This window comes from Corvus kubaryi, unplaced genomic scaffold, assembly GCF_017639235.1.
Source record: "Corvus kubaryi isolate FWS band 111438036 unplaced genomic scaffold, C.kubaryi_AGA036_p1.0 70, whole genome shotgun sequence".
Classification (NCBI taxonomy): Eukaryota; Metazoa; Chordata; class Aves; order Passeriformes; family Corvidae; genus Corvus; species Corvus kubaryi.
Genome location: NW_024582058.1, coordinates 193,793 through 219,073, shown reverse-complemented (window position 1 = coordinate 219,073; position 25,281 = coordinate 193,793). Strand labels below are relative to the sequence as shown.

General features: G+C 37.5%; 1 protein-coding gene across 12 annotated transcripts in view; it reads right to left on the bottom strand.

The window, feature by feature from the left end:
• KIF16B (kinesin family member 16B) overlaps positions 1–25,281 on the bottom strand; it is a 161,215-nt gene that overhangs the window by 47,125 nt on the left and 88,809 nt on the right. For 4 of the 12 annotated variants that reach the window (XR_006019827.1, XR_006019828.1, XM_042049361.1 and 1 more), the window contains 8 exons: positions 24,843–24,875; positions 24,449–24,502; positions 21,732–23,087; positions 16,528–16,689; positions 15,605–15,710; positions 15,017–15,067; positions 8,233–8,355; positions 1,666–1,755 (listed from right to left, as the gene is read on the bottom strand). Coding sequence is in view for 8 of the 12 variants with exons in the window: in XM_042049361.1 (XP_041905295.1) it covers positions 1,666–1,755; positions 8,233–8,355; positions 15,017–15,067; positions 15,605–15,710; positions 16,528–16,689; positions 21,732–23,087; positions 24,449–24,502; positions 24,843–24,875 (1,975 nt within the window). In the remaining 4 variants the exon portion in view is untranslated. Of the gene's footprint in view, positions 1–1,665; positions 1,756–2,216; positions 2,369–6,782; positions 6,974–8,232; positions 8,428–15,016; positions 15,068–15,604; positions 15,711–16,527; positions 16,690–21,731; positions 23,088–24,448; positions 24,503–24,842; positions 24,876–25,281 lie in introns of those variants that run through there. The other 8 variants (XR_006019830.1, XR_006019829.1, XM_042049362.1 and 5 more) reach the window with 8 other exon arrangements.

The window sequence follows — 25,281 nt, the reverse complement described above, 5'->3', positions numbered from 1 at the left end:
CCCTTGATTTCAAAATTATAATAACTCGGAGGGGAGGGGGGTTGCATCTGCCATTCCAAGGGAGGCTCCTGCCTTCCTTAGCAGACACCTGTCTTTCAAACAAAGACAGCCTATCTCAAATTCACCTAGGTCCCTCTGGATGGCATCCCATCCCTCATGCTTGTGAGCCGCACTCAGCTTGGTGTCATGTGCAAACTTGCTGAGGGTGTGTTTGCTCCTGCTGTGTCAGCTAATGGAGATATTTAACAGCACAGGTCCCAGTACAGAACCCTGAGGGATACCACTTGTCACTGATGTTTGTCTGGACCTTAAGCCATTGACCACCACCTGCTCGATGTGACCATCCAAGTAATTCCTCATCCACCAAATGAAATCCATCTCCTTCCAGTTTAGAGAAAAGGATGTTGTGGGGACCATGTGTCCTGAGGTGGTCCATAACATTATTGTATTCCATATCTATCTGCATCCAAGAATTGTTAGTCTCCTTAAGACTCAGCAGCCAGGGATCTTGTGGGGGGGAGAGGGGGTGTGCTATTGTGGGCTTTTTTTAAATCGGCCCTCCGAGGCAGCTTCTGGTCCTTTGCTGCATGGTATTTGTTTTGCGGGCTGCTTGGTCTTTGCTCAGGCAAAGGTTTTTCTTCTCTTTTTGGGACCTTGTTTTTTTTTCCTGATCTCGGAGAGAGTGCATTTAGCAGGTCTGAGCTGCCTTGGGGCGAGTTCTGCGGGTGTCTGCCGGTCGCCATGGGCGGCCCCACTAGAGCAAGCTGGTCCAAATCGACCAGCTGCCTGCTCCAAGAGAGAAGACTGCAGGAGCAGAGCCTCTCTCTTTCTGGCAGCTTTGGCTTCACAACCGCAGCCACCCATAAAGACTGCATTTTGCAATTAGAAACTGTTTCAAAGAGAATTTGCAAACTCTGCCGGCAGCAAAAAAAGTCAGAGAGTTCCTGGGCAGCCCATGCCAGCACCCACAGATGGGTCCTTTTCCCCCCATCCCACAGCCACAGTGCAGAGCACAGCAACAGCAGCAGAGCTTGTGAACAGCAGGAGGAAGTGGTGGGCACACCCCACATGAGCCAGCAAGTCTTCATCTGCCACTAAAACTGCTCGGTAAAGCTCCTGCCTTCCCAGGAGGGATGCAACAGCATGTTGTTCCTTTGTCCTACAAGCCCGAGGCCATGTGCCATCTCAGAAAGGGTATTTCTGGCATTTCAGGTCTCTCTTTGCTCCAGTGGGGTTGTGAGTTTTTCACAGTTTGGTATCTAGAAATTATTTACCTTTTTTTCCTTGCCTGTTGGCATTCTGTTTGTTAGTAATGTGTTATTTTTTCACTTATATCTGCTCATATCTTGTTCCTTATTGGTGGGAAGGGATTGGTTGGAATGAAGGGGGGCACATTTCAGAGTGCGCATCTCTTTAAACTGTCTCAAGCCAAGACACCATGTCAAAGGCCTTACAGATCAAAAGAGATGACACCCATAGCTCTTCCCGTGTGCTCCAATATAGCCACTCCACCACAGAGGGTCACTAGATGGGTCAGGAAGGAACTGTGTTGGTGAAGTTGTGCTGGCTGTCAGAAATCACTTCCCTTTTTGAGTAAACATATTTCAAACCACTTTTTTTCAAGTCTCTACCCTTTTCTGTAAAAGAAGTTTTACCAAAACTTACCTCTGGGTACTTCAGTTTTAAAGTTTTATGCAATTCTCGAAAACGACTGTACCGCCGAAATACTGTCCATGTCTCATCCAGGACTGTTATCTAGAACACACAATATAAAAAGAAGAAGCAGAAGTAAACCCAGACAGCACACAACACTAAAACCCATGCAGTATACAAGGTTATAAGATTAAAATGGGCAATTCTTAATTGTCTTAAATCCATAAACTTTTGTAAGTTTACTTAATTTTTCTTTCATTACAGTGACAGAACTGTACTTAATAAAGAGCACTGACTGCAAAGCAAAAAACACCTGAAGGCATTTATTCCTTATTCCACAGTGGTTTGACAAGACTGTAAACACATCAAAACATCCCCAATCCCCAATCACTTCTTGGTGCAGCTATTTGGCTCTCAGCATTACAATCAGTTCCATTAATGAATAAGTAACATCCAGAATAAGTGCAGTGTAACCTCTCAATATATTCATACAAATGTATATTCTTATACGTAGATACCGAGAATTAATAATTCACATTTCTTGGACACACAGAGTTCATTACCACATAGAATGGGATTCCACTTTGTAGGGTAAAATATTATATCAGCTTTCAGTAGAAGATATTCCTTTAAGACACTCTTGGTCTGTGTCTTCAATATGGTGATGAACATCCAATTTATACAGGAAGTTTTCTTAAAATCAACATAATTACTCCTGTGAATAGAGTGCATAACAACAGGAGCAAAGAGAGAGGGCAAACAAACCTTAACATCAGTTATTCACAAAGTTCTCACTAGAACTGAGATACCAAACATAATCTGAAATTAGGTGAAATTAAGGACATTTCTAAGTGGGTCATAAAAGTGTGGTAACTAGAGCATTTGATTTTACTGTAGTCTCTGTGCAGCTCTGGTGATCCAAGGCTATCAAGAAGCCAAGCTGCAGAGTGAGTGAACATTATTCTACACTGACTAGCAAAGATGGAGAGAGCCAACTGGCATTGCTTAAAACTGAACACTGCTGCTTTTTGAATGAAATTGGCCTAATATGTGGCATTACCCCTGTCTAGCTATGATTTTATGCAGGAAGATAAAAAAGCAATTTCACAAAACACATTTCACAAAGACACAGGCTTTTTAATCTTAAAGTGATTCCTAAAATTAACAAGTAGTTCTCTCACAACTGAGTGTATCAAAAAGTTATGGAGGCAAAGAAAGTTGCAATGGAGTAGGATAACTGAGTAAGAGAAACAGAAATCAGAGCAACAAAGCCAGAGGAAACCAGTGTCCAAGCACCAATGCTACCCCATGCTTGCAACAAACTTATCTCTGGTCCACCCTTCTCCATCCCTGCTGCCTTTGCTGCTGTATACAGAACATGGAAACTAGGAGAAGTGTTTTGAAAACCAGAAATTACTGCATGTTTTATGACAAGAGGAATGAGATTTGGGGTGGGCTTTTTCCTATTTTTACCTTAATTTTAAACTTAAGATGAAAGCAAACAAAACCAGCCTGCTCAAAACTTTTCACAAACATTGTAACATAGGTTCTTGTAGCATGTCACCACAATTAAAACTCATTATTTCTTAAAAAAATTGTCTCATATCACCAGTAAGCTTCACTGCTAACTAGGAGTCATCATCCCTGAAAGTGTTCAAAAAAGGGTGGATATGGCACTTGAGGATGTGGTTTAATGGTGAACATGTCGGTGCTGCTGGGTTGACATTTGGACTTGATGATCTTATATGTTTTTTCTAACCTTCACAATTCTGTCATTTTAGGACACCTGCACAATGGATGATATTCCCTCAACATATTGTTAACAGTGTCTCAAACTTTACAACTCGGGTTGAACAGATTCAACATTCATAGGCAGGTTTAACTGAAAAAAATGAATAACTGTTCAGGAATACACGTTACACTGATCTTGATTAACCAATTAACCATCCTGTTCTGAATAATTAAGGCAGAGGACTGGTGATTTCAAAGTTCCAGTAGACAATGGTCAAGTGTAATAGCTAATCATAAAACAAAGACGTTACATATTGCTGCCTTCTTCTTGCTTTAAGTCTGTCTTTTAATATTAGGGGTTGTGAAAATTTGCTGTGATAATTTCATTTGTATATAATCTTTATTCGAAAGGGACCCCTTTTTTCCCAGGGGTTTTCACACAAGGAGGAGCAACCTAGCACAAAGCATGCTGGACTCCTCCAGCCACACAGCCTGGGGAAGAGCAGGCATGTAATGTTGGCTGTGCATTTGACAGCTGTCTAGGTCATAGGGTGGCACCAAACTTACCCAAATCAAAATGCCTGTGGCCAATTATTTATTAGCTTTCTTCTACAAAGTTTAGTAACGTGTTGGAGATGGACAGGAAGGAAAATGGCAAAGCCATGCATCTGTGCTGCTTGAGAACTGTTTTTTTGGTGGCTGGGTTTGACCTGACTTGGTCTGTGTCATCCTCTTTGTTCACTTTGCTTTGTTTACTTTCCAAATTCTTGTAATGAGACTAGCAGGTAATAGCAAAAATTTATTGTTGTTACAGCTGGTACTATTGAAAAACTAATTTCAATACTAAACAAAGTCTTAACTGGCCCCCAAAGCACAGCAATAATGTTATTAGGACAGATAGAATTAAACTCCACTTGTATAAAGAGAATTACATTGCACCTGGCATAGCAATAGCATTTTTAGAACAGGGACTTTTATTCCTACAACTGATCCAACAAGTTTGGGTTGGGATTATTTTCCCCCATTTAAAAAAAACTGACAGACTATATGACTGTATGACAGACAGTATGACAGACTATACACTCTGTAGGAATGGGACATATGCAGATGTTTTGAACAACAAATAAAGCAATTTTGAAAAGCCCTTTACTTTTTACATAATTTGCTAATACAGTTAAAAGAACTTCTGAACTTCTGTTCTTCTTAAAAGCACAGTTCTTAACAACAAAAACCATATGGTTAAGTACATCTGCAAGACAGATTTTGGAATATTCTTATCTAGGCACTGCTGTGATCCCAGACGTGCTTCAGAATTGTGGGTTGTTTTGTTTTTCTCATTCAAAGGCACAATTTCCCAGTAAAACCTATAAATCTGAACAGAGATATTACAGTTCTGTCTCTTTATCTTTTCTTATCATGATGACTGAGAGAAAATAACCTAGGAGGCATTTTCAATTGATTCCACTGTAAAGCACATCACAGAACTCGTCCTCTTTCTGCCCCATAGCAACAGAAGTAAAACCATGACTGGGGGAGAAAAAAGCAGTATTCCACCTGATTCTGAAAGAGATTAGAAAAAAACAGGAAATGCCGAATTTCTTTATCTGGGCCAGTTAAACTGTCTACAGTCATCATGAGAACTCATATTTCTTCAAATGGACCTTTTTGAAACTGTTTCTCACACTATGAAAACAGCATCTGAAAAGCTAGAAATTTTCTAAAAATTTCTTATAACCTTTTTCTATTTATTATTGAAGGCATTAATCTGATAAGGTTGACAGAATATTAGACTTTTTACTAATTTAGGCAGTTATGGGGCACACATCATTTTCTTAAAGAACTACTTATCAATGAGAACTGCCTCTGCTTTACTCCCATTCTGCAACAGTTCATCAAACTCAGAAAGAAATTTAAACTAGAAATGCGGACCTTTTGAGCAGATCCAACACAGCATCTGGCTGTACAGAAATGCAACTGGATCTTTAGGAAAGCACTGCTTTAGGGTGCATCTAGCTGCAATGAGGGAAAGCTGAGTAAGAATGAGAAGCCTTATCTACAACTTTCACTATTGACAGAGGATCCCTGCAGGGTTGTGATTGATTCCAGACTTTGTTTCCATCACTTGCTCTCAGGAGACCCTGTGTGTCTTTATGAGAGCTGGAGTTCCACCTTCCCTGTCGCCTTGCTGCTACTTCTGCCATTCATAGGTACTGTCTGCAACCATCAGCACTGTCTGTAACAGATGCCACTGGTTTTATTGATGCAAAATCTCTTCCCACACACTGTTTCTAGCATAGCCTTGTCTGAATATCCTGCATATGGAAGGATATGAAAAAACATGAAAGGAAGGGGAGAATACAGGAATAGTTCTCCGGCATTCTAATTCAGCTCTAACATAAGTACATTTAGACCTGATTAAGCTATTATTGTTTCATCATGTCTTTAAAGACAACACATAAAACTGTCACTCAAATAGGAGCTTTTTTGGAAATGCATCAATTCATACAGAATACTTGATAGCAGACTAGCACAAACAGCTCCGTGACATATTCCTGCTGCAAAAGCAGGTGCTGTCTTAGCCCTAATAAAGTATCAGTTTCTTCCTGTTTTGAATTCTCTCCAGTCAGTTCTTGTGGGACTCACTCTACATCTTTAATTAGGATCTGTATCCAGTGGAAGAACCTGAGTGGACAGAATATCTTGCTGGCCTGTTCCCATACATGTCTATATCGACAAGATGCTGGACCTGCACTAAAAGAAAATATTGTTGGATAGTATGTTAGGGTTGAAAGACTTATGAACTGACCATGACGCTGCCAAGGAAAGTGGAACTCATTCTCTCTCTTCTGGCATATAAACAAAATAATCTTTACTACTGTTTGTCACAAGAAGAAATTTATATATTTGCTATATACAGAAATTTATTATATCTGTTCCTCTGTACAACAATTTGCAGGATTTAACTACAAACACAATTACTAGAAACATCTGTTGAAGAAAATACCTCTGAGATACCTAAGAGTCACAGTTTTGGGGACAGTCTTAAAATTCAACTCAATCATCACTTGTCACTTCGTCAGGTTCCAAAGTGCTATGACATGCAGATAGGTCAGCTACCCATTCTCCTGAAAGCAAGAACAACCTTGCTGAAGAAAGCTTATCTGGGACCTAGCAAAGGAAATGAGATTAACAACGCCTCAGTCCTTTCCCATAACTCACATACATTTCAGACGATCTGAAAATAAACTTGAACTAAGTGAAGTAAGGCTGAAATCAGGAATTATTTTGACAGCTGACTTGGTATTCTGACCCACGAGGAAGAGATAAAATGAATAGGTACATGTTCTCCCCCGCTCTGCCACATATTCCTGATTTTTAAGGCAAAAAAAAATACAAACCCACTATTCCATGTGTTCTAATTTTCTACAGAATAACTGTAGGAGCTTCTGAAGATTAATACAGCTCAAAGTAGAGCTGGGAGCTCTGCAGGGAAAAGGTTTAAAATAGAAAAGTTTGTGGAAGGTCTGTGGATTGTAGCGTGGAGCTAAATCCTGACTACAGCAGAAGCAATCCACTGTGACACAGAGACCTGGAGGGAAAGGAAAAAGCATTAACGGTTGATTGATTCATGTGAAGGAATGACTATAAGAAACATCACCAAAACTGTCAAACTGCACATACTCGTTCAACTGCTCCTTCATGCTAAGATCTTGTAGAGGCTTACATGGGTTTTACCGATGAAGAGAGAATACTTGGAAAAGAAATCCATCGACATATTCAGAACAGAAGCTACCTTTTTACTTTAAACATCTTCACTAACCATTACCTAGCCTAGTAAATCCCATGTGCTGAAAATTACTGGTGAGTAGAAGAGTCCTCGGGGAAGTTTCATGTGCACTTACTCATCTCAGCATCTCCCTGGCTCTGAGCTTTCACTAGCCCCAAGAAAATCAAAGTTCAACAGGCAAAAGGAGGTATTCCATCCACAAATGGTGTGGTATATTTTAAAATGAAAATTTAATTAGCACAAACAAAGCTAAGACTTCCCATCTTAATAAAAACCTTTTCAAAAGAGAGCACAGTTCAAAAATGGTCCTTCACACTGTGAGGAAGGTCACTCCTCCACCTCACAACAGCTAACAAAGCATCTGGCAGCACATTCAGTAAAGGAGGCTGCCAGCTCTGTCTCTGATGCCATATACATCAGTTATGCTCCATGTCCACACACACTGAGAACACATTTCCAATTAGACTTTAGATCTTGCTTTGAAAAAACACTGGCTGCGTACCAGACGAAACAAAATTAATATGCTTTTTCCTGTGCAGAAAATCAACTGAGAAAACCACTAGAATGGAGAGGAAGCAGACAGGAGTTTGGAGAAGCAACACCTTGGAAATGGCAGAGTGGGAAGAATCAGAACAACACAGAGAGCCTGAAAGGAAGCAAGCCTTTGTCATGAGTATGTGCAAAATACTTTAATTATGCTTTCATGCTTTCATTATTTCAGGTAAATATTTCAAGGTTGTTTTTTTTTCTATAGCCGACACTTGCATCTCAATAAAGGGCTTTCCTATAACCAATATGCATTTAATCCTCATCTCTGGAACTCTTCAAATTGAACTGACATTGGCTCTGGAACTGCTCACCCCAAGAGTCTGGTCACTAGCCTCCTCTATACAATCAATCCACTTGGAAAATACTTGTCTTTATAGTGTCTTATACTGTGCATTCTTCTCACCACCTCTCTTATTTAACAGTATGGAGACCAGTTATGTAACAGAAGGAGAACCAAAAATTGCACTTAGTGGAACAAAAACATTAAAGAAAAGCAACTGATAAGCACTTACCTTTATTTCAAACTCATAGTGTTCATCCTTTCCCTGCCCACACAGGACATACCGTGGAATACTAATTTTAATTGGGTCCTTTAGGTTGTCCGGATTTGCTCCCAGTGAACGACAGACCATCCGCTTTCATGTACATACCAAATAGGGAGAACAAAGGAAAACCAAAATCACTACATAAGGAAAAAAAGAAAAGAACTTCACTGAAAATGAGAAAGTGTTCTTGGCCAGAGAAGCAGGAAAAGAGGAGGCAGAAAGTACTTCTAAAATGAAGGAGTTCTTTGAAAAAAAAAGTGGATCTTGTTTTATAAGCAAGCCCTAACATTTTTTTATGCATACGAAAGTTAAGGTGAAGTGTATTAAAAAACATTCCTTTATTTGAAAAGGCATTTTCAGCTTAGATATCAAAAACAAGGGAAAGCAGAAGACTTTTTATTACCTCCCTTTAAAAAAAATAAGTGTATTAATCAAGCTTTCATAGTTAACTCTAATTTTTATACGTCTCTTTCTTTTATAACAAACGTTCACAATATCATGCAAAGCTGCAGGGGTCTAGGAAATTCAGAAAGCTCTTACACTTTAAAAATTCAAACTCATTTTATAATTAAATAAGCAATCCACTGTCAAAACAGTTTCCTACTATTTTTTTCAATCATATCTGAGTCTTAGAAAACTCAACTATGAAAAATTTGCACAGTCTGGACGAAATAATATAAAAAGTTATTTGCAATGAGGGCCCATTCATCTGACAGCCAGATGGAATCTGTAACTCTGAAGTTATGTAAAAAATAAAATATTTTTGCAACTGAAAAGATTAATGCTTTGCAGCCACTATGTCCAAAAGTAGCATAAGCATTTAGAGTGAAAAAGTACAGAAACTGCCTTTAAGGAATTTCTCTACTTGCTCCATTGAACATACTTGGTCTGAAAACCTTAATGAACTGGCACTTAAAAAAATAACAGCAGCATAACAAATATAAGTCAACAACAAAAAAGATTGAAGAACTATCACTTCTAAGTTATGACTATGTTATATATTTGTATTTAGCACTGCTATCCATCACTTGAGCTGTAACTGTATTCTCAACATTCATCTTCTTTGTAGCAACTCCTGATGATTTCCAGGACATATAAGACTGTGTAGGAGTTGGAGAAGAATTTGAAACTCATGCATAAACACCTCTGCCTGTTACAGAGAGCCTTTTGACATCATCATTGCTCTCAAGAAGAGGAGGATGTTATTTCATTGCCAGTCAATTATAAATGACAATGGAACTTCCCTTAACATTAGCATTAAAAAAGAGTGAAAAAGAAAAACCAAAGAAAGCGAATTTTTGTTCCACTGACTTTATCTAGAGTATATTTAACACAAACTTTTTTTTTTTTTTTAAGAAACCATAAAAAAGTTTATGTTTAAATGGAAAAATATTTTGAGCGATCTTTGTTTCCACAACAAATATTGTCTCCTGTCCATTTTGGTCTTCTGTTATTACTCCCCACATTACTGGATTTTCAGCTAAAACTCATTTCTGGAGCATTGAAATGTAAGCTGTTCTTTCCTTGGGGGAAAAGAGGAGTTCACTGCCCTGAAAACAACATCATCTGCTTTAAAACAGCAATAAAACCATAAAGCCACTCATGAAGCCACCTCTGTCAACATGTAATTTATTGGCCGTCATTTTCAGAGAACTATTACAAACACCTAATAGAGAGGAAAACAATCTCAAACACAGTGTTGTGGAAAACGCACCCTAATACATGAAATAATGCTTTGATAGTCATAAACAATGATTTATATGTTTACTTTAAATAGTAGAAACAGTAGAAATATTAGAATAAAATATACTGCTATGAAGTTCCTTTTCATAAAAGTGCAGCGTATTCATTGAGTTAGATTTTTAAAAAAGCACAGAAAAGGAAAACCGTTATTGGGAAACACAAGATGCACAAACATTTAACTTTGGAGTATAATCAGAAAAGAAATTGGTTGCAGAGATTGTTTTCCTTTAACAGCCTTGATCAAGACAGCCCTCTCAGACAGTGCCACTCAATGCTGACTTTGGGCAAGGCCCAGAAGAAATGCCTTAATGATGTCAATGAGGGAGCCACTCCTGAGCAGGACTGACATGAAGATATTACTCTGTCTACTCATTTGTGTGCACATTCTTTGTTAAAAAACCCGCACAACACCTCAAAATAATGTGACACATCTTGCTCATTTTTGGCTTCCTTAAGGAAGTAGAAATGTAACAATAAAAACCCCCATAATTCTCTATCCAAACAAGTGTTCATCCCTCCAGACATAACTTCCCTACCCAATGCAAGCTATTTCTTTTTAAATCCCATGTGAGTTACATTATTGTGTCCTAACATATGGTAAAAACAAATGGGAAATGTTCTTATACTAGCAGAGAGACTGAAGTCTAACTCTGTTTAGTATATTTCACCTCTGCTGGCAATATGCTTACAGAATTTAGAATTTCAGATTAGATACCACTGGTTTTTCTGCCAAGAATCATCTTCCTCAAACAAGGCATATGGCATATTCAAGCAACAGGATTCAAAAGATATTCAGTTCCCCTTACAAGTGAAGAAACAAAAGAGAGGAGACAACACCTTATTGATTTTTTGAACATCTGACATGGGTAACAGGTAAAATACTCCTAAGCTAGAAGAAAGCCTTGACTAATGGAAATCTTCTACTAATGTCCAATAGCTACATTTTTTCTTGGGATGTAGTAACAAAAAGACTGTAAGAGATGCAATCTCACGGCATCAACAACCCCATCAGTAAGGAAGCAAAGGATGATGAAAGTAAGGCCAAGCACATTACATGGACAGAACTCTAGAGTTAAACTCACTCCATCAGTCAGGCAGTGTCCCCAGTTGTCAACTACCTAGTTAGAGGATGAGAAACATGCACACAGATGATAGACTCCAAAACATCTGTCTTGCCACAGTAGCATGACCAAAGGTTGAAATGCTATTTAAAGCACAACTCCTTTTGCACTTGTGACAAATTTTGATAAGAAAGTGCAATAAATCTTAAATGTAAAACTCTGAAGCAGAAGAGAATTGTCAATGCTAATATTCCCAAAATTGCATGTATAAAAGCTGTAAACATCTGTAGTATTAAGAGCATACAATGAAAATAAAATTTTAAAAATCTGCAGATGTTTTGAAATATTGAGATCAAGGGAATGAAGTAAATGAGGAGCATGAAAACAAAGATAATCAAAAAGATTAAGGAAAAGATAATTGAGGAGGAATAGAGAAGACATTAATGAAGATAGATAGTATCTTCAGAAAACACAGCCAAAATGGAAATCAGAAGACAGAGCTGTAATTACAGTTTTCATCCACCTACCATATAACAGAGAAACATTTAATTTCCTCACTTTCCTAAGGAATTGTATGTACAGCATATCAGAGATGCACAAAATACAAGCGCTCAAGTAATAATTATTATTGCTTAGATGTGTGTACACAGTCTGTGGTACTCCCTTAGAGCTCAAATGTCCCTTTTCTTTACTGATTGAAAAAAGGGGAGGGGGGAAGGGGTTTATCAATATTTATTAGTCTTTTATTTTGAATGTATCTCAACGTATTTGGATTTCAACATTTAGTCAAATGCATAATTAGCCAAATGGCTTCTTCACTTGAACTGAATGTTAATTTCCAGATTTCTGAAGGGATATGCAAACTGCTTTGAAGAATTGATGGGATGACTGTCAGCTGAGTATTTTTTTCTTTTTCACGGTATTTAGAAAAACCAATTCCTAAATCAGGTCCAACCTTGCTCCTTCTAGAAAACACAAGCTTAGTTTTTGTGCAATTCTCTTTGTCTGGCAAAACTGCACAACGGATACCATTCAAACTATAGAACCAAAGGCTGTCAAATTGTGAACGCTGGCATGAAGCATCCAAAATGTTAGGTGCAAAAAAAGACATTATTTTCCTTTAAGAGGCCTATATGAGTAGTTGTAAGAACAAGACTCCTATACACCGTCTGCTTAGCACAGTCTACTTTCACTGATGTATACAGCAGTACAAGAATGTCACCTAATGAAGGTTTAATACTTCCCATATTTTAATGGAGTAGGTAAACCAGATCAGCTAACTCAGTTTGCAATTTACAGGACAATCATACTGCATTTGAAAAAACTAATTCATTCATATCTGATGAGATATATTGATGAAATCTGCATCAAACCGTCTTTCAAGAGCTGGTGAGTTAAATAAACATCATCATTCACTGTAATAATCAAACTTCTCATTATGTCACTGCAAATTCTTTGAGTGAAGTGTTTGTTATAGGTAAATACTGTGAGTAAACCATCTTCAGCAGAACACAGAAGTCGAATATTCGGTCCAGCAAAGTCAACTTGAATCTCCTTTATAGTGCCGATAGGAACCTCATGAAACACTGCCAAGGAATTCTGGCAGGTGCCTTGTTCGGCTGACAAAACAACAACGTACAGAATGGAACTGAACAAAAGCAAGCAAGCAGGTTCTGGGTCTGGTTTTCTGCAACTGCCAACAGCGAGCCAACAGATACCTTTCAACTCCTCCATCCTACCAGAAATTTGAGGTAAAGCACACATGAAAAATTCCAGTACTTCTTCCGGAGAATAGACCTGAAGTTTCAAAAAGACATCAGGAAAATGCCTGATGTCAGATGTTCAAATAATAAATAAGTTCTGTCTTAACACAAAACAGTTTTCTAGCTCTGTTCTTCCAACGCCATGCAAATTCTTCAGGGGGCTTTCTCACAAAGGCATCAGAGATCTCCATGCTTATGCACATTGTGACAGCCTCTTGCACAGGGGATTCAGTCATTTTCAGTATGAGCTTTGGCACCATCAGTAGGGTGGGATATGTCTTGATTCATACCTGACTTGAGGAACACATTTACTTGCAAGTTTCTTATAAATGCCAGGTTTTTTATTAATGATACTGCTTGAGCACATCTCTCACTTCTGTCACATGAACTTCTCAACTCCTTGTTTAGAAACCACTGCACTGCTGAGCAGCTGACTATTGGTATATTTGTAAAAGCAGGAAAGCTTACTGAAAAGATATCCCAAACTGGAAGCATGTTCTCATCTGACATCAAAACAAGAAGCTATTGACTTAAAAGAAACCAAATCAGAGGCACTGTGTGTTGGAAGATGAGAATTACTATACTGGTCTTCAACTATCGGGTGCACTGTGTTTAATGGGCTGTTCATTGTAAGTTTTTGTTTCAGAATGCACATTAGACTGAGAAAAGAGAAGACATGATATGCTAAAGCTGGTTTGCTCATTAGCACCCATTAAGGATCCTGCAGGAGACAGCTGTTTCAAGTGGAAACAATCAGATTCAGTTCTTGAGCTGTCACAATCTGGAGAAGTAATTATTTTATCATCAAAATGATTGAAATTTTCAACCTTGCGGAGTGAATAAGCCATGCTATTAAAGTCAGAACTATGTAAAGAAGTAGATAAAACTTTCTGATACGGAACATTCTTACTCTTGAAAGTATTAGTACTTTTAGAGTGAATTAAACTACTTTTAATGTCACAATGACAAGCAAAGCTCTCCTGTTCTGAGTTACTCCTTTCATTCTGAAATGCCTTCTCTGATGTACATGGGGAGAAGAATCTTCCAGAACTGGAAAATAAATTCACCATCTCCGTATATGCCTTCTGTCTCTTATGGTCTCTTAGTCCTGCATTTTCTCCACCCAACTCAGAAGCACAATTGCCATCTTTAGACAGAAATGGAAAGCCATAGTGTGGCTGCCACTTTTGACTTTTCTGTTAAAAACTCCAAAAGAAGAAGATTAAAATGTCTTTGTAAAATCTTCCAACCTGAACATTTCTTAAACTGAGGATTGATTTTGATTAGATTTATGTAACCATTCAAAATCAGTACAATCTGTCAAAATGAGAGAGAGAAATCCCAACAGAAGTGATTGAGATCTGGTTAAGGAATACTTGATCTTTTCAACCCACCCCTGCTTTTTCGTTGCACAGTATCCATTTCACTTGGTTTATATTTGCTTTACTCAAAAACCCCAGGAAAGTCAACAGGCAATGCAGAAACTTGTAAGCCCTTTATATTTTACCCACACATGCACAAAAAAGTAATCCCATACTAGTCAAGAGAGCGCAAAAAGTACAACACAGCTTAAAAATGACAGTGTAGAAGTCAAAAAAAGTCCAAATTTGAGGTGTTGCAGCCCTCCTATTGTTACAGTTTAAATCCATGAAGCTATTTAGGATTTACTCACCAAGACAATAACTGTGTTTCAAGCAACAGTTAGACAACTATATATGGTGGGAGGGGTCTAAGCCTCAGTTTAAAAATACATAAATACATGTACGAATCCTTCAGGACACACACAACTTGCCTGGTTCTTCTTGCTAACTTATAGACACCCTTACAGCAGTTCATTGTTAGTCAAAAATGTTATGTGTATTCTGAATTCAGACAATCTCTCCTCATTAAATGCTTTTCTCCTCTAAAAATAATGAACGGGATACTGTTCCAAATTAAGAATCATGGCAAAACAATGAAGAAAGATCAACCCTAACACCACATCTTTCAAACAAGGGAAAGCTAGGTCCAATCTGAAACAAAATCACTTTGATTCCAGCTGGTAAGATGCACTGCCATCTCTGTTAGCCATTAATCTTGCTGTGAATTCAAAATTCTAATTATGCAGCTAAACATTAAGAAGTGTAATTACAGGGCATGCCATAATTTAAGACAACCATTTCGTTCTGACAAATTATGACCTACCTCATACTTCAACTTGCGTTGAATAGTGCTGTTATTACGCCTCTCATTATCCTAAGCACAAAAAAGGTACAGGAGGTTATTAAAAAGTGCCTTTCTTGTATAAGGCAATTAAAAGTATTCAGAGGAAGAGACATTCTTTATAATAGATGAAAACAACAATCAATATTTATTAAACCACTGACTTAGAAGTCAATCAACCCATTCTTTCGATCAATTAGGTCATCAGTTGTTGAATAGGCACTTGTTTGCAAGTATGAAATTCCATCCAGAAGAACATTAATTTTCATCAACTTAATTTTTCTGCTGTAAAATGAAGATTATATTTTATGTGGAAACGTCTTTATTGCCATTTACACACTCCTTCCTCCCAAAAAACCCCCCCCAGAATACAACATTAAAATGCCACTGGAAATAAAAATATTATTAAAATTTAAAAACTGATATCATACCTCATTTACTGTTTCTATTTTTTGGTGAATTAAAAGCAAGTAAACACAGAAAAACATGAAAATTACTGAACAACAAAACCAAACCAGTGGTTAGACATGGTCCATTGAAGGTCAGGATCTCCCACCCATTTCTGCTCACCTTGAAACTTTCTGTAGACCAGGACGCACTAACATCATTATCCTCAGCTTTAGGATGAATATTCTGAAGCCTCCTCTGCACTTCTTCTTCAATAAAGGCATTTATCCTTTAAGATACAGAAAAGTGTGTGTGCATGTATGGGAAAAAAGTGTATTTTTACATAAAAATCAAGATAGACTGACTAAAAGGCTCTTTGAAATGCTTTTAACCCTAAGTAATGCACAGCTCTTAATTGGCAGGCTTAATGTTAGACCAGCTGTATCCCTCAAGGAAGGAACACTGACTTTTGAGCGAGTGTTCATCTAACAGGCAAAGGTTAACAATTTGTAATCAATTAGACAAATTACTTGCTATGAGTGCAGCTCTACACACAAGAGGCAGTGAGGGTACGAGTGACGAAGATGTAAGAAGGCTGGGGCTGCATCTTCTGTAACTTAACAGTTTGCTTTCATTGCTGCTGCAATATCAGCAACCCCAAAGGTTTCATCTTCAAACAGAAGGAATGTTCCAAGAGCTGATACTAACAACTGCCATGTGTAAGTATAACAAGGGCAGAGATTAAGGATTTTAGTGATGTAAGGCAGCTGCCCTATTAAAAAAGGTTTAAGACAATTTAATTTACTTTGTCGCCTTAAGCATATATGAAGCAAAACCATATAGACAAGTAACTGTGAAGTCAAAAATGATTTAAATACCTTTCAGCCTACAGTTTCCTAACCCTGTAATCTAAAACAAACTGGTGCAACAGATGAGGCTATTGGTTATTTACAGCAGAATACAACACATAAATTTTATTTCCAGACCAGTCTTTCAGTACAATCACACTATTTAAATCAAATCCAACCCTGGCAGAATGGTCTTTCAAAATATTTCTTTTCTAAAGCTATTGTTTGCATTCCATTTCAGGAATGCAAGTCACCTACCTATCATCAACCAGTGGTGGCTGTGGCTTTGTTGGGCTGGTAGGGGAAGTGCTATGGGAGAGTCTCTCATCTAATACTCCATGGTTTCCTTTCTGAGCTCCATCACCCTCGTATATTTTTTGCTTCAGCTGCTGAATTTCCAGGTCCAGGCTATAAAGAGATCTTAACATGTAATTTGCTTTGGTTTAGAGTTGATTCATATAGTTCTGATGGGAAGTAATGTGCCTACACTAGCATACATGTACATAAGATTGTAGGTACTGATATTTATGAAGGTTTAAAATCACAATTGTTCTTCAAGCATATTTAGACAGGAAAATAGAGACAGCTCAAAACCACATTCCAACAGTAGTATTAAGTCGAATAAAACAACTTCAATAACTTCCATCGCAGGAGGTATCTAAATCTGTACATTAAATATTAACTCCTAAGACCTAACCTATCTATTAGAATCACTTGAATAAATTCTCATTTTTACAGAACTCTACCAATGACCTCAGGTATTATCTTTGCATGTGAAATAAATGAAGAAACAAATGGAAAAAAAAATTAAAAAGTCAGAATACAGCACTAATACAGAAAAACCTCAAAGACAACATAAAACACTGATGTGGCAGAACTTCTCTATAAGAAAATCTTTAAATTGTGTACTACACATATACATTTTCCAGTTGTTCCATCTGTATGTATGTTTTTGAAAATTCACTTACAAAATAAAACATCTAGTACTTATTGTATATATACAGATAAGAAATCATCTTTTGAAACCTCCTTGCTTTCTTTAACAAATAAATTTAATTCCACCCAGATTTATGCACAGAATACAATATGTAAAATTGGGTACTGTGTTTCTGACTAAAAATATCTGAGGCATTTTGTATGAAATAAGAAGCACTTATTGCAATACTCATCACTTACTCAAATTAAATTATAACAAAGTAATCTGCAGAACACCCTCTTCACTTGTAATGTAGCTGAGATTAGATTAGTAACACAGTAATAATCTTCCCCGTTTTCATTACAATTTTTGTCTCTAAAGGTACTTATTTTTCTAGAGGCTACTTAGAAATCAAATAATAAAAGAAAATAAGTTCTTGCAAAAACAGGAGAAACTATGCAAAGCTGGGATTCTACAAGTTCTGCTACAATTGTGCATATCTAAATTGAAGTGCAATTCTATATTCCATCCTGGGGGTTAAATGAGAAAATTAGAGAGATGATGAATGTTGAAGCTTTTTAGGCTGACTTGTTACTTCAGTTTTAGAGTACTTTTGCAGCACTGCCAGAAGCAATCTATTTCTTTTGATTAGCAGCACAGCAATCTTGCGTCCTGAGGGTAAGTGAATGAAAGATGGCTGATGTATACAGGAAAGTGTTTGCATCCATGGAAAATCAATTTAACCACAAAAATCAGATTTACATTAAAGGAATAAAGCTTAGTTTGTAAACATCCTACTATGAGAAGATATCACTTTTATAGCTATGAACATAGTCAGCCTTGTGATGCATCCACCAATAAGTACACTGAACTGTGCCTTGCCACTTGCCTCAAAGATGGCTCTAAAGTTGCTTTATGTTCATTCTAGTGCCCCAAAACTCTGCCAGTAAAGCCAAAATGTGTGTGTACATATCCCAGTTTAAGTTAACTTCAAATTATCATTTTGGGGGCCATCCCTGTTGTCTTGGGGTGATTCATAATGATATTGAAGCCCATAATTATCTGAGGCCAAATATTGTTACTGTATCTTTAAGATCCTGAAGCCGCAGATCTTGTGTGTCTAGTGGGAGCGGGGCGTGCAGGCATTTTAAAAAGCTCCCCGCCCAGGTTTTTGCACGGCTTTTTACAGCATGGTATTTGCGTCGCGGGCTGCTTGATCTTTGCTTAGGCAAAGACTTTTCTTTCCAATTTGGTTTGTTTTTTTTCCTCGGATCAGAGAAACTGCAGTAGCAATGTTTGAGCCGCCTTGAGGGTGAATTCTGCAGCTGCTTGTCCGAAAACCGGGGGCATCATGCCGGCAGAAGTGGAGAGGAGCTGCCCCGCTACAGCCCCAGCCGCTGCTAACCACGCCGAGCCTGGGAGAGGACACATTGAGTGGCTTCAGTCCAGCTGCTTCGACTGCCATGCCCGCTCTGCTGTGCCTTGCCGTGGGGAAGCTCTTCATCTGCTGATGGAACTGCTCCCTGAGGCTCCTGCCTTCATGAGACAGATCTGACACCATCTTGTCTTGCAAAGCCCGAAGCCGTCCCACCAGGCCCGTATCGGGAACGGGTATTTTCTGGTATTTCGGGTCTCTGTTTCGGTGGGAGGGTGAGGTCTAGCAGTTCGATAGCTAGCAGTTATTTACTTTTTTTTTTTCCCCCCTGACTATTGGCATTCTTTTTCTTAATAAACCACTGTTTTTTCACTTTCATCTATTAATATTCATTTCTTATTGGTGGAAAGGGACTGTTGGAACCCTTAAAGGAGATAACTCATTCCAGAGCATTCCCCTTTAAATTATCTCAAACCAAGACACCTGTAGGTGAAATAATTTTGAGCTTCCATATGATTCAAACAAATAAAAACATAGTATCTAGTTATGATGGACTTACACTTGCATAGCACTTCAAATGAATATTGCATTTAAACATTTTCAGAGAGTTAACACTGATCTGAACCAGAGCACATAATCACATAATGGGATCTAGATAAACAGTAAGAAACATATATAATTCATAGGCTTACTATTGATACACACGACTCCTTTAAGCACAGGACTCCTTTAACATATGAAACATAGAACTCCTTAAACATAAGTGCTTTAGTATAAAGTATAGATTAATAAAAGCTGGGTGTTGGCTGCTATGCTCGACCGCAATTGCTTTTGCAAGACAAGAAGCCTAGCCCTGGAAGGGGCTATGATGATAACTGAATAGGAGATGCTATGCCTAACGCTAACTGCTCTTAAAAACAAACCCAAGTAGACTAGGGTGATAAGGAAATGGAATGCGAGCTAACGGGTTTGGCTAACTGCTTGTCTGCAGAACAAGGGCCTAATCCCTACAGGCTAAGCGGTAAGGAGGAAGACGCATGCTAACTGCTGTTTTAATGACAGAAGAGCTGTCACAAAAGGGTAGAAAAATGCAATAGGAGAATAGGAATATAATCAATACACAATTATAAATGAAGTATAACTAATATAGCAACGAAGTGTGTAATAGTAGAATTAAGTGTGTATTAGCAAAATAGATGTGATCAATTTATTAAGAATAGAGTGCCGTGTTTGTAACCCTAAAATAAGGAAACCGCAAGTCATTTAATACCCCTTAGGACCGTAACTTTACATAAATGACCAAAACAAGGGTGGATGACGAACATGTAAACGTATAATGACAAACTTGTAAACTTATAAAAAGCCTCTGTAAGATGACCATGGGAGACACGCACATGGAGGTGTTAACCCCTGTGTGCTCCCAGCCTGGCCAATAAAGGTGTGCTTTACTTTACAGTACCTTGCTGTGGAGTAGATTTCTTTGAATCACTATGGCATCATACATTTTGAAATGTAAACTCAAACACAAGAGCAATACATAGCCTGAAACGTTTAAGATATTCTCATGTATCTTTAGATCTTTCTCCTGCCTCCACATTCACAAAAACATTCTGAATTGAATTATTCAGGCCCATGGGCTATTCACTGAAAGATCTCAAAGTTTTATTTAGCCTGTGCACGAGGAGTTTAAAGTAAACAAGAAAAAAAACAAGGAGAAAAAAAAGAGAAGAAAAAAAAAAGAGATCTCTTTTTGCTTCCTTTGTATCTTCTCCAAACCTCAGTCTTCTGGCTGACAACGTATTTTTTCACTTACCACACAACCCAGCAATCTTGAGGGCTAACTAAGCTGTCTATTTTTGTGGAACTTCCAGTCATTTATAGCTCACTTTTGTTGACTAAAGTGAGATGCTTAGTGTAGAAAATGAGATTTTATGCTCACAACAATTATGGAAAATAATGGCAATATACACTACAAAATGATGAATCAGTATTGAAAATACTTAACTAAAGCCAAACAATGTAGCTATAAATGTTGAAAAAGTGACCTCTACACACTGTATATAAAGCAAATCTTCTGATAATGGTTTAAAAGGAACGGAATACAGAAGAGCTCTTCAATTTGGCTACAGGCAAGTTTCTTCTTTTAGGTGGTTTTCCCACATCTGTTTGAAGGGCTTATGAAAAAATATTCAGATAAATTAGCGAAGCATTAAAAAAATAATGACAAATGCTACCTCAAGAAAAAAAATACTTCATTTTTTCACTGATATTCACAGGTTTTAAAGCTCCACTAGTAGCAAATCAGGTAACACATTTAAAAATGGCAATGCTGTGCTTTTTCTATACTGCAGGGATTGAATACATTTATCTTAGTGAATTTTTGCTTAGTTTAAAAAAACCCCAAAATATTTTTTCCTCTTCTTCCACAGAGAAAGATCCTTTCCTGACCTGACTGACTTTTCTCTGAGCCTCCCATACTTAGGCTAAATGTTATGCTACAAGATACTGGGAGTATAACTAATGACATTGCTTCTGTGCCTAAAAGGGATTGTCACTACACTGGGCAGTATTAAAGACTCTGTATATTTTCCAATAAGCTTAAAAAGCATCATCAAATTTTACACAGATATATGGCTAGCTAATTTTTATTTAGCCCTGAAAGCGGGCTATTAAAAATTAAACATCTACCCCCATTTACTTTTAACACCAGAAGTGTTCAGTTCATCACCAGTTGAGAGAGATAGTTGGCAGGTTTACTGTAACAGTCTCCAAATCTTGAACAAACACCTAACTTGTCACTAATAAAAAAAAAAAAGTTATACAGAAATAATTTAAGAGAAAAAAGTTGTGAGATGGTACATTTGCTCTAAGGGCAGAACATAAGGATATCTGAGCTTTCTGCGTAGGTAAAACAATTTAAGTACTGTAATGACTAATGCATATAATATCCCGCTGAGGATGGGATAAGTATTCAAACACACCAGAACTTAATAAGTGAGCAAGAATCATTTAAAAAGCAGTAGAGTTTCAATTCTGGATAAACTACTTGAAATTCATTAAGAAACTCAAGTACCAGGACACTGAACAAACTGCGCTCTCATCATCCAAGGTATAAAATTATTCCCCTTTTGTGGACAGGTTCTGATAAATGGAAGATACCACAGCACTCACCGTTCTCGGTCTCGCTCAAGAGCTTTCTGCTCAGCTTCCAGACTCGCCTGCAGCCCTGCCTGTTCGCCGCTGCTGTTGTTCAAGGTGGCAAGCTTCTGTTTCTGCTCTTCAATTTCAAAGTCTATGGTGGAACGACGCTGCAAAGCAGAATGCCTCTTTTCTAACTTAGCAACAGCTTGCTCCAGTGCCTCTCTCTGCTGCTTTTCCCTTGATTCAAGGATTTCTTTTTCCTTTTTCCGAACCTTTCCTTCCTGCCGAGCTACATTGGCTGTGAATTCAAAGGTTTCTTGAAGCTGCTGCAGCTGATTTGTGCTAGCCCTATACTGGGCAAGCTGCTCTTCTTTTTCTTCTATTTCTTTCTCTATTTGATAGAGTGTATTATCTAACCCTAACAAGCCCCTATCAAGGACTTCAGAAGCTCTTTGTTTTTCCTCCAGCAGAGCTGGCAAATGATTACTCTTCAGGTACTCAAGCTGGCGTACTTTAGATTGGAGCCTGTATTCCGCTGGCTTTATCTTGTCAACTTCTTCAGCCTTGAGTATGGCATCCATAAAGTTTTCATCATCTCTCTTGAGATATAAATGTTCTTCATGTGCAAATTTTAAGTGCTCCAAAGCTCTTTTTTCATCTGCTACTTCCTTTTCTAGGTGATCCATTTGTTGAATTAAATCTTTTTCCAAAATAGCCAACTGTTCCAGCTGTTTCCTTTTAAACTCTACAAAATCATACTGTGCTTTTTCTAACTCTTCATGGTTTTCATCACCTTCAGATCGGGCTTCCTTGACTTTTAAAAGAGATTCTCTGAGCTCTTCAAGATCTCTTCTCTCTTCTTCTACTCTTTGCACATCCCCTCTCTTCAGGAGCTCTATCATGACCTGCTTCTCTCGAAGCTGTTCCTCTAGGTGAGCCACCAGCATCACCTGTTCTCTTTCCTGTTCTTCAAGCCTCTTTTTTTCTGATTCCAGCTTAAGATACTGCTCATCTTTTTCCTTTTTTAGTTTTTCAAGTTCATGAAAAATCTGCATTTTCTCTGCTTTTTCATTATGATTAAGTTCTTGTAGTCGCTGCAACTCCTCTTTGACCCGGGCAAAAATTTCTTCCTGCTGCTTTTTCTTTTGAAGCTCTATCTCCTGTTGTTCCCGTAATCTTTCTTCTTCAAACTTTTCTTTTTCAGCCAGCAAATCCTTTAACCTGCTTTCAATGTGAACACTTCTCCGTTTCAGACTCTCTTCCTGTTTTCGTATTTGCAGCTGAACTATTTCTGTCTCTTTGCGCTGTGACTCTACTTCTTGCTGCATTCTTACAAGTTCTGCTTTGTCAGATTTTTGTTTTTCTTCCATCTCTTCTATTTGTTTCCTACAGTAAAACATTTACACAAAGTTAAAAAGGTTTGGATAAGGATTTCTGAGTATATATAACCATTTCTTTTTTTAATACTTTTGTTTTGCTACAGGTTAAGATCCTTCATCACTTGGAAATGACTCAATGCATGAGACAAATCAAAAAGAAATTCATATGGTCTCTGTCAGTATAAAAAGCTGTGGATATACAAAGTCATAGGAAGACGTGTTATATAGCACTTATGTTATTAAAAAATTAGACTGTATTAGTTCTGTCAAATCCAATAAAAATATTGATAGAACATATCCATGCACACAGCACAGAGTAAATATGTATTTTTTTTTACATACCTACATTCTCATGCACAAAAACTTGTATAGAAGGACTTGATCAGCAATTTGCCTCACCAAATTTAAGCCAACAGATGAATTAAAGTAATATTTTCACTTTAGGTAACTCCAACTGAATTACTGATCAACAGGATTATAAAATTTAAGATAAATTATTATGTCCTGTGTAATCTCTCTTACTTGAGGGTCACCATTATCCCCATAATACAAATAGAGACAACCTGCAAGTCGACTGGTTATTTTGAGAGAAGTCAGATGAATTAAAGTACAAGTAGATTAACTTCTGCACAACCTGAATTCAAATTCCACCAAAATAACAAAAAAAGGGTAAATATCAGTGATCCTATTTGCATTAGTTGCTGAATAGTATCTTTCAGTGCTTCAGAGCTTTAGGATTTTTCCGAGTTTACTTCACTTAGTCCAACTACATAAAGAGCTTTATCAAAATGGACCACACCATCTCAAGCTGAGAAGGCGGAAAGGTTTTCAGCTTGTGAATCTAATCAGTGCTGAGATCTGCAACAAGGCACAGCTATTCACTTCCACAATCTTAGCAGGTATGCTGAGCCAAAACAATCAGCTCAGTTTGCCAGCTGATAACAATGCTTTCTTTTGTATTTCAAGCCAACTTCCACATAACGTTCTGAAAAGCATGATTAGTATGCCCATTCCACACCACAGCTTGATATAAGAGAAGCAGAGTGTAACACATGAGTTGTTCCTATCACGATTCAATCCAAAGACAAACAAACCATAAAAAAGAGATATGAATAAAGAATGTAATTTGCCATCTTTTAAGGTAAAACCATGAAAGTTAAGAGCAAGGGTAATATATTATATCTCTACAATCTATCCTCCTTACACCTTTGTATTCCAGAGTTTCTTTGCTAAATATCAGTCAGCTCCAATTCAGCTATTCAGGATCATCTGCTTGCTGAATAACACTGTGATTCCAAAATCATTATTTAAATCAGTCTATAACTTGTATATATAGACACACATAAATACCACAGAGGACAATGTTACCTTTTACTTTCTAATTTTTCAAGCTCTTCTCGTTGCTGTCTCTCAAATTCTAGCCTGATTTTTAAAAAAAAAATAAAGAATACAGTAAAAAGGTTGTTTTCTGAGTATCACAAAAATAGGAAGACGATGCAAGTTACTGTCTGGTTAGATGATAACAATGATACAAATGAAGTTTTGTAAGACTACTTCTACAAGAACAGAAAATAGTTCTTTCATTAAGGTTACAAATTAGGTATCATGCTGACTTGAGTATAAATAGAAAAATAAATTAATTTCTGGGGAAAAGGTATTTTAAAAGGAAAGTTAAGCAAGACACATAGATGATTAGCATAGCCTCTGCGAGTTAACTACATGCAGACATGGCAATCAGTACATAAAAATTTAACTTCTCTACCTTAGACAGATCGGTCCTTTTACAGGGAAAAGACTGCCATGGGAGGCAGGGGGAAACAGAGCAATCAATTGAGAAAGGAATTGATAGAAAAAGCATATTAGCAGTACAGAATACTTTAAAATCAACAGTGCTTTGTTTTATTGGAGATTAAATTGGTTAGATTCATAGAACATTTATCATACTAAATCTCAGAAGTAGAATTCAAATAATTATTCTTTCTAAACACATTTTTCAAATGCCAATGACAAACGCCAAAAATTATTCTCTTCATCCTATGGCTTATTAACTTAGCCACTTCTGAGAAGGGAAAGGGCTACGAAACTACAGTAGTGTGTGCTAATAGTTCTGCCATTTCCTTCCAAGAAAAAGAAAAAAATCCCAAACATTCCTACGTTGTAATCAGAGGGGTTGAAAAACCCCGAAGTGCAACACTGAAGCA